Raw genomic sequence first — 10,427 nt, forward strand, 5'->3', positions numbered from 1 at the left:
ATTTGGAGCACCCAACGGATGGCTGTAAGTTGTCACCGGTGTCTCGCTGATTAAATTCATATCAAGACGTCTCTTGGCCATTTTCTCTCGACTTGAAAAATATTTAAGAGTGACGCTGGCTTTTTATTTAGATAGAGGGAGAGGGTGAGGGGCGGGGAAAGTGTGTGTGTGTGTGTGTGTTCCCCCTCCTCCACCATATGTTCTCTCCCCTCATGTCCTGTCATGTCCTGTTTGCAAAAACAGAGAGGTTTAAATATATGTTTTTAAGATGCCTTACTTTTGATTAATTTCATGTTATTTGCAAGTATTTGTAAGTTACATTCGATACTGTATACAGGATTAACCACACAGGAAGTGGTAAGGAGGCGGGACATATATCCTAGGCATATTAATTGATTGAAAACAACGGCATTTTATTTTTCTCATTTTTTTAATTTTAATTTATTTTTTATTTTATTTTGAAAACCGGAAGCGGGGCGGGACATCCGCCGGAAGCGGGGGCGGGACATCCGGTCGAACGAGGCGGGACTTCCGGTCGAACGAGGCGGGACTTCCGGTTTCAAAATAAAAATAAAAAGGTGGGACTTCCGGTCAAATAAGGCGGGACTTCCGGTCGAAAAGGGGCGGGGCGACCTGTCACTTTTTCTGCATACTAATGAGATTGAAGTGGCATTTGTATTACTACTTTTATTTATTTATTTACGTTTATTTGTTTACTTATTTACTTAATTATTTTATTTATTTATTTATTTAATTTATTTATTTAATTGAATTTTATTAATTAATAAATTAACTTATTTATTTTATTTATTTATTTTATTAATTAATTAACTTATTTATGTATTTACTTATTTATTTTATTTATTTACAAAGGTTAATATTTATATTATTTTCTTTCATTTACTTTCTCTCCCGATCTCTTTTTCTTGTGTGCCCTCTCCTTTACCAATACTCAGAAACACAAAAACAGAATGTATATTATATGTGTATCTTACATATATTTATGTATATGTGTGTGTATATAAAGTATATATAATACATGATTGTAAAAGAAATAAGAAATATTAGCTTTTTGCAGCTTCTATAACACTATGAAGTAAAGTGATTCAGACTTTTCCTTTCAGACAGAATGCAGTAGGTGTATTTCCAACCTCAGATAGGAGGACCTCTAGTGGCGCTACAGACATTTCAGAGTTCTGCAGATTCTCACAGAGCAGCGTTAAGAGACCAAGCGGTTCTGATCCAGACAACACAGGAAGGATTTGTTGTTAATTGCTTCCTCGTGGAAACCTTCATTTAAGTTCCTGTGGATTTCATGTGTTCGTTTCACTTGAGAACATGTTCACTTTTAATCATCATGACCCGAGCCATTTTTACAGAATAATAAATGTCCGTTTAGCTGGATATCTTTATTGTAAAATTGGAGAATTGCTTATTTTTCATTCAAATGGGAACCAAAATAAGTTGTATACATTTCACACTTGAGTCAGCATGTAAAACTAAGTGTATTAAAGGTCCCATCATGTCATGGCCATTTCTACTGATCATAACTCCATGGTTGAGGTCTACTAGAATAGATTTACATTGTTCAATGTTCCAAAGTCACATTGGTTTCTCAGCATCTCTGTATAGCATGTGTATTCACTCTCTGTCCTAAACGGCTTGTTGGAGCTCCTGCCGCAGCGTCAGAAAATAAAACCCTCTCTCTTTTCCTCCGTACCCAAATCTCTAAAAACGGGGAACAACGGAGCTGATCCAGATTTGCGTCCGATATGACGTAACATCTGAAATGTGGACCCACGGCCCAATCAGAAACGTTGCTATCAGAAACAATGCCCGACTGTTTTGGACGTAATATGGTCGGTGTTGACATTTGCATCGCTAACACTCAGAGCTAACCTGTGCTGGAGAGCATGTGTGTGAAGAAGCAGGAAGTAGAAAGGAACTCACCTTGTGGTGTAACCGGCAAGAGAGAAAGCCTTTGAGCTCCAGACTGTTTCAGATCCTTGATAATCCATGATATGGTGTTTCATCACGGCAGCATTTAGTTTAGACGGTAGCTGCCGGGTCCCGCATGAGCTCAGACCCCTACTTTTTTTTATCAATCAGCACTTTTGAAACAGGAAGTGAAAGAGAGGGATTTGAGGCATGGCTAGAATGGGTGACCTGTTTGGTATTTTGAGCAAAACACTTCCTAGACATGTTTTTTATATATTTTATATATCTGAGACCTGACTGAGTGGAACAGGCCTTTATTTGCAAAGACATTTCAATATGCTACAGTGGGAAACGTGTGAGTAAATAGCATTATGGGTTGAATCCATGTGGCAGTTTCAGTCTGCTGGTTCAGTTTCTTCCCGTAGGAGTGAGACACACGTAGGGTTACTCAACGTGAAGTTACGTCAGGCAACATGGATGTAATGTGATCATAAGCAGAACAACACAAACATGTCTCCTTGTGAAATACGCTGCAGGAGCTTAAAGACACAAAATCTCTAACACTGGCTGTCAGTATATTGTTTCCATACTATTCATATTCCCATCCACACTGTTGTATCTATTTATTCTTATGCATATCCCATACTCTACCCGGCTGTTTATATATCCTATATTTTATTCTATTTTTGTTTTATCATGCACTTTTATTCTGAGACAGGAATTGTGTGTCAGCTTGTATTATATATATATTTGTATCTTAGGTAACACTTTATTTTGATAGTCCAAATGTAACACTATAAGTCATCAGTTGACATTTAGTAGCATGTCAACAGCGTATAAACCAATATTCAACCTTACTATCTGTATATTGTGTCAACATCTTCAAAATTGACAATCACATAATCAATCTGTCAGTTGAAAGTCAACAGGGTCGACTATCTGTTGATAATCTGTTGAGTCAAGATGTCAACTAAAGATTACATTAAGCATTAGTTGATGATCAACAGATAAGCAACTTTAGAGTTTAGTTGACATGTTGATCGTCAACTAATCTACAGTTGACTATCAGTATACTTTTAGTAGGCATTCTCCACTAAGCGTTTGTAGGCATGTGTTAGGACTATCCAATTAAAGTGAAACACAGTTGAGAACAGTAGAAAGTCTATAACCTATCAACAGAACACATACGTTCGTGCACTAATTATATGCAACAGGCATGGGAATAAAGCGAAATGTTTTGCACAACTGATCACAAACTTTATTTATTCATTATGTGTGTAATGTTTGAGTTAGAAACACCTGTTCCTGTTTTATTTGACTAATATATAAGATAAATACAGAAGCCTAATGCATTCACTTGAGAACAAAAGGTTTTTCACAAGAACTCACAATCTACAGAGAGTAAGGTTGAATATCGGTTAATAACCTGTTGCAAAAAACATGTTGACAGTCAACAGACACTTTTTGTAAGATCTATAGATCAACACTTGAGCTGTACCTTATATTCTACTGGCAGTTAGTGACATGCATGCTACTTGTCTGTTGAAACAGTGTTCTTGAACGTCAACTGATGACTTGTAGAGTGTTAACTAAGGACTATCAAAATAAAGTGTTACCGTATCTTATACTTAATATTTAGGTGTGGAGAGCTGAGCGTAAGAATGTCATTGTACAGTACAGTGCAACTGCTCGGTATACTGTATATGACAATAAGATATCTTGAATCTTGTACTTATTGTTTTATTCTGTAATAAAACCATTGGTGTTAAACAAAATCAGTTAACGGCATGTCTTGTCCCCTACACTTTTCTTTCAATGTAAATCAGATGTCATCGTGCATGAAATAACAACAAAACAAGGCTCGTTTCTAAAAAAAATGGATTTAGTAACTGCCACTTGTCAATCTGCAAAGCTGGCAGAAGTGAAGCATCCTGGTACGATGTGTCTGCTACTTCAGCACCATGGACAGCGCCATGGACGTATACAAATACACATCGCATTATTTAAACATATCTTCATCAACTCTAGGAAGCTTCCGAAGCAAGCTGCAACATGTCAGGTGGGAGAGAAAGGATTGTCACGAGCTGATGTGTTCATGTGAGGCCCCTGAAATGCATATGGCAAACCAGACATTTCAACAAGGACAAGGAAGTGAAAAGGACTCAAGACTCAAGGCTTTATTGTCATGTCCACATTACAGTGCAGATATGGCATTGAAAACACGTCAGTCACAGGCTCCTCCAGCGATGCAACATGAATATATAGGACATAAAACAAATAAAACAATAAAATAGTGCAAGAGAATATTTTGAGATGTGGAAGTAAATACAAATAAAATCGAAATAGTGCAAGAAAGGTCTATATATACGAATACATGGAATATAACAGTCTGTAATATAGGTTATTCTGCCTGTACATGGTGTGCACAAGCTGAAATCAGACATTTCATTTCAAGTGTCTCTCCCCTGCCTAAACATAGTGACATCACTATGGAACAAGTGCGTTTCGATTGGCTATCGCTCCAAATCATTGTAAACATGTCACAGTAGAGGCACACAATGGGCATTATACTGTATGTTCCCCTTAATTATAAAATCCTTTAACTTAAGATGAAATGCCCTAGAGCAGTGTTTCTCAAACTTTTTCATACCAAGGACCACTTAACCAATAAAAAAACACTCGCGGACCACCTAACTCCACAAATATCCAAAAACACATCGTTTTTTATAAATCGCCTGAAAATGGTACAAACAAGTGGCAACATGTGTGATGAAGGTGTTGCCCTGGGCTATATCATGCAATCGAAAGTGAAACTTAAGCTAGCTCCATTGCGGAGATATTCCCGCGAGAGTGCGGAAAACTTAAATGTATTTATTTATTTCAAATGCGAAATTTTACCAATATACTCACGGACCACTAGGGGGCGCTCACGGACCTGTTGGCCTGTGGGAAAATGTAATCATAAGAAATGAAGCTGCAGATAGAGCCATAAGAAATGAATGCAGCTGATTATTTAATGTTTAATGTTGTTTTTATAGGCAATAATTCACGCTTTGTTAGTTCCAGGTTTAATATGTGCAATAAGTTCATTTCAATAAGTTCTGCAATAAACATAGAACCAGTCCGGCCCTCGACTAGTATCCATTTTCTTTTCTTTTTTGGGGCCCTGCATCACTCCTCAAAACTACCTGCACACACCTCAGGCAGCGATGAATCAATACTTGCATGTTTTGTTCAGCAGGATAATCTGCACACCACTTTAGGATTTGTCGAGGTGTTGATGCAATAGCCAGAATCACGATTGAATGACTCACTTCACCCACGAAGCTAAAGTCACACTTGTGTTCAGCGTGACGACGTCTCGTACCCTCATTTACTTTAATGAACCAAAGTTCATATCGACAAAACATGTGACGTTCAGAGAGGAAACTGAAAGTGCTACAATGCTAACTCATTCCCACACCAATATCCCACAATGCTTTGCGTCACTCACTGCCACAGCGTCACAAGTGTGAGATTTATTTCTGGGGTTGAGAGTCGCTCATGCTCACACATATTGATTGAACTTATATAGGCTAAGGAAAAGCAAGCATTGGAATTCTTTAAGGTGTTGCTCCCCTTTAACGCTGAATATTCCCAAGATATTTTTATATTTCTGACACTTGAATATCAGTCTCAAATATGAAATAATTGTGCTTCAGAATTTGACATGTTCTTATATAATTGTCTTACATAAGGAGGGTTCATGGTTGTACATAATAAGTGGGTCTTAATCACCGGAAGGATTTACTTTTTTTGGCATTTAATTATGACATTTCAAATCCTACAATCATGATGCAATACAACTAGCGTATCTCTCCTAAATTGTTGTCTCAATCAGTCCCATACTGGAAGACTGAATGTGTGATATGATGCATATTTTCCGCATAAATCGATATTCCTGGTTATAGTATGTGCGGATGGGCTTGATGCAGCTTAAGTGAGTGTGCTATGAAAGCTCCACAGCCAGCCATTGTGCAAACCGTGTCTCTTTAACTGAGGTTTTCTCAGGACGGGGAGGGGGGGATGGGTTCATCGGGTTCATGTAGTATTGGACGCCTCCTCCCATTTCAGGTTGGCTGCTTCCCTGGCTCCCTCGGTAAAGGGGTGTCTGTGAGGCATGTAGGTGATGGAAAGTGGCTTGGGAGTTTGCAGAGGAAACGGCTAAACAGTCAGCTTGACCTTTTTTTCGGGACACACAGCTCGATCAGCTGGTTGACTCCACACTAGCTGCCATTTTTAGGTCATTCGAGGAATCTCGCTAACTTGTGTGTGTAGCTACAGCCAGCTGTATGAATAAGCCTGCTTTATTCATATATTAGTCGCCCACTGGGGTGTTGTCTAGAGGTGGAATACAAATCATGATGGCTGATGGATGTTGCAGAGGGATGGAAAGAGGCAGGGGTAAGATTGCATCAGATTCTTTACCGAGACCCACATATCCTCAGCAATATGTTCAGAGCGGATCCCAGCAGCAGCAGCAGCAGCATCAGCAGCAGCAGCAGCAGCAGCAGCAGCAGCAGCAGCAGCAAGGCAATGACATCCAGGAGTTAGCCTCCAAACGAGTGGACATCCAGAAGAAACGCTTCTACCTGGATGTGAAGCAGAGTGTGCGCGGACGCTTCCTCAAAATCGCCGAGGTGTGGATCGGCAGAGGCCGGCATGACAATATCAGGAAGAGCAAGCTGACGCTGTCCATGTCCATGGCCCCGGCGCTGCGCTACTGCCTGGGGGACTTCATCGATTATTACGCACGGATCGGACTGCGGGGGGGCCTCGCGGCACAGCAGTTCGAGGAGCACAGCACCAACGGCCAGGGCCGCGCGCACGACTCCCGCAGAAGAGCGCAGACTGAGCCGCACGCGGCGCTGTCCCCTGGCGGTTCCGCGGGCTCAGTAGACGAACATGCCCACCGCGTGCTCAAGAGCGAGTTCATCGAGAGGGACAACAGAAAGTATTACCTGGATCTGAAGGAGAACCAGAGAGGGCGATTCCTCCGCATCCGGCAGACTGTCAGCAAAGGACACGGAACCATGGGGTACTACGGTCAGGGCATCGAGCAGACCATCGTGCTGCCCGCGCAGGGGCTCATCGAGTTCCGGGACGCGCTGTCTCAGCTCATCGAGGACTACGGAGACAGCGACGACCGAGCCGCCGCCAGGAACCAAGACGAAGACCCCGAGCTCCCCGAGGCTGCGTCCTTCAGGGTGGACAACAAGAGGTTTTACTTTGACGTCGGTTCCAACCGGTACGGTATCTTTTTAAAAATCAGCGAGGTGCGGCAGCCGTACAGAAACACCATCACCGTCCCCATGAAAGCCTGGGCCAGGTTTGGAGAGAATTTCATCCGGTACGAAGAGGAGATGCGACGAATTTTCTCGTCCAACAAAGAGAAGAGGATAGACGCCCGGCAGGACAGTGAGGAGCCGGAGGACTGACCTTGCAGTAGGCTGTGTATTTTGCATGTATTCTAGGGATTCTGTTCATGAGATATCCAGAATGACCCTAAATACTCTCCGTATGTGTCCCTCGCTAATAGCCTATAATGCAGTGTCCAGTGTTGTTGGCTCATCAGCTGGTAAACTATAATTATAACCTGCCAAGAAGTTCATATCCCATCTGTTGTAGTGGAACATATTGGTTTTCTAACATTTTCATTGCCCAGTGCTGTTTAGTGCACCAGGGGCACAGCAAACCTATTCGGGGCCCTGAGCATCATTTATAAATCCCCCCACCCCTCCCCCTTAAACTTGAGTGTACAGTAATTATAAGTGACATTGAAAGATGATGCTAGTGTTATTAGGAATGTGGTTCCTGCTAAACCACTTTAAAATGTTGGCTCGGAAAGCGTATAGAGCGGTGCAGTGATGAAAATATGTTGTTGGCCGACCCAGAAGTTAGCATTAATTGCCAGAATGACCCTAAATATTCTCCTTATTTGTTCTTAATACCTTATAATGCAGTGTCCCATGTCATCTACCAAGGGCTGGTACACTTCTAATTGTAACCTGCCAATATGTTTATAGCCCAATGATCTTGAACATGTCAACATTTTCAATGCTCAGTGCCATTTAATGCACTTTAGCCAGGGGCAGACTAAACCTATTTGGGGCCCTGGGCAGCATTTTTAAATCCCCCCCATCCCTCCCCTATAAGCCTGAAGAGTGTACAGTAATTATAAGTGACATTGAAAGGTGATGCTATAGCGTTATTAGGAATGTGGTGCCTGCTAAACCACTTTAATATGTTAGCTCCCAAAGCATATAAAGTATTGCCGAAAATAAGATATATCCGGGTAACACAAGTTTGTGATACTTACACGTTTTGATTTGAAGGATAATCATACCGTAATTAAATGATTGCAAGCGGCAGTAGTAAAAAGCTAACATTACGCAATAAAGGAACTACATCGTGGATGGGCATCACCGCCGCTAAGCTAAAGGCAGCTAATGTTTGGCATGATGACGTTTAATTGTCTCTTTTAATCATTAGTCAGTAACCCCTGTTTTTAACACACATAGAAGCCTCTGGGGTATTTACTGATGTATGTTATGGTGTAGAACATAACGTGTACATCTCCTCGGCTTGTGTTAACCACAGATCTTATTTCAGGCATCTAACCAAAAACCAGTTTAAAAAAGACATTGATGTCGAGACGAGGGATCTGGAAGTGGGAAAAATGCTGACTCATGTCCAGGATTTAGGACTCATTCCTGCACCTTAATCAGTTTTGCCGAAGGGAAAAAAAAAAGAACATATATATAATAAATATACTTATTATGTATTCCGTATAGATCGTGCAATGAGAAAAATACTACATTTATTCATTACATTTAAATAGCAACTAAAAAAGAACAGAAGACCTCACATGTGGGATCTGCTTGTGTTCTGACAAGTGTTGTGACAGGCCTCACACTGCTGGTGTGTGTTGCCCGTCAGTGGACCAACTATGGTTAATCCTACACTGGTTTCTCATTCATCAGAAATAATTACAATTGCCACATTTGAATAATACTACAACACACACAGAGAGTAGATGATACCCCAATGATCCCGTTTCCCCGCAGTGCATTCTGCAAAAGCACTTTGTGAAGGCGACCAGAGAGAAAGAATAGCCTGCAGTGTGTCAGATGTAGCAATGTGCTGATTCGCTGCTTACCTCGGCGGCAGCATGGAGGTGAGGGGAGAAAGGAAAGTTCAAAGGAGAAGCAGGACACGATGGGCTGGTTTCTGCTGTGTTTAATTTATCTTCCATTTCCTGTGATAACACACCGACACGGCCCTCTGTCAGTGTTCTGCCGTAGTGCTTTTGTCAGTACGTGGAAAAGCACCGATCAGTTGTTAACCGAGTTGGCATACAAGTCAAAATGTATCCCAAAATGTATTAGCTAGTGCAATATATCTCTTTTATGATAAATCTATCCAACACTTAGTCCACTAACACATTGTAATATAAAACATTGTGTTCCAGTAAGATGACTTGGTACCTGCATTGAACTTTAAACACTTGAAAAGAATTGACGTGTGACATTTAAAGATCAGCATATTAATATATTTGAATCTCTTCTCCCCATCCGGTTAAAGCAGAAAGGAGAAAACAGACGGTGACTGCTGCTTGAAAAGATATATGTAGATGTCATTATTCGTGTGTTGCTGTTGTTATATCAGTTATACTATGGCAGTTCAGATTGACACTCGTGAAGGAAAGGCGTTTTACCCGTCGTCAGTAGTCTACACAATCACGAAGGAAAACCAACCAGACTGTTAAATGCGAGTGTGTGTGTTCTCTCTCAGGCGAGGTGTTAAACTAACAAAACACGGCTCTGCACCAAAACCTGAGGAAACAGTTATATTTTCACATTCATGCATCTTTTGTCGCCAAGATTCATTCATAGCAGATTACTCTTGCGGCATGAGGAGGTCAACTTGTCAGCATTAAGAAAATAATAAGAATAATACTGAAGAGGCTTAGTGCCAAGTGAGCATTTGTTGTTTTCCCCTGAGATTAAAGTCAGAATTTCTGATTTAAGAATTCTGAATTTAATCTCACAACTGGACAAATTTCAGAAATAATTTTTTTTCTTTACATATCCCGTTAATCATGAGTCCTGAGATTAATCCCCGGGTAGTGAACCAAGGACAGCTTGTAAAGTAATGCCTTTAAAACGGTTGTGAATACTTGAAACGTTATTAATATGAAGTAGTGGGACAGCTCAGATCAGGAACAGGCGAAGGCAGACCTTGTTGTAGTGGCTTACAAAGGGCTCCTCTCAAACCGGCCGTGGGCCACCATCGTGCTTCTCTCTGCAGGACCGGGTATGTGACCTTTCCAAACTACTGTATCTACTGAAGAGGACGACATGTCTCACTCCTGGTGTGTTGGGCTGTCCCTAAAAGTGCTGCTTCCCCATTAGAGCTTGAATGGCAGGCGCTGTGTGTGTGTGTGTGTG

General features: G+C 41.2%; 1 protein-coding gene across 1 annotated transcript; it reads left to right on the top strand.

Moving 5' to 3' along the window:
• Positions 1-6,022: 6,022 nt before the first annotated feature.
• On the top strand, positions 6,023-10,427 carry purg (purine-rich element binding protein G). The gene has a single exon (XM_034095382.2). It carries the CDS (start codon positions 6,339-6,341, stop codon positions 7,413-7,415), a length of 1,077 nt encoding a protein of 358 aa, XP_033951273.1. The 5' UTR covers positions 6,023-6,338; the 3' UTR covers positions 7,416-10,427.

The sequence above is a fragment of the Pseudochaenichthys georgianus genome, chromosome 12 (assembly GCF_902827115.2).
Source record: "Pseudochaenichthys georgianus chromosome 12, fPseGeo1.2, whole genome shotgun sequence".
Taxonomy (NCBI): domain Eukaryota; kingdom Metazoa; phylum Chordata; class Actinopteri; order Perciformes; family Channichthyidae; genus Pseudochaenichthys; species Pseudochaenichthys georgianus.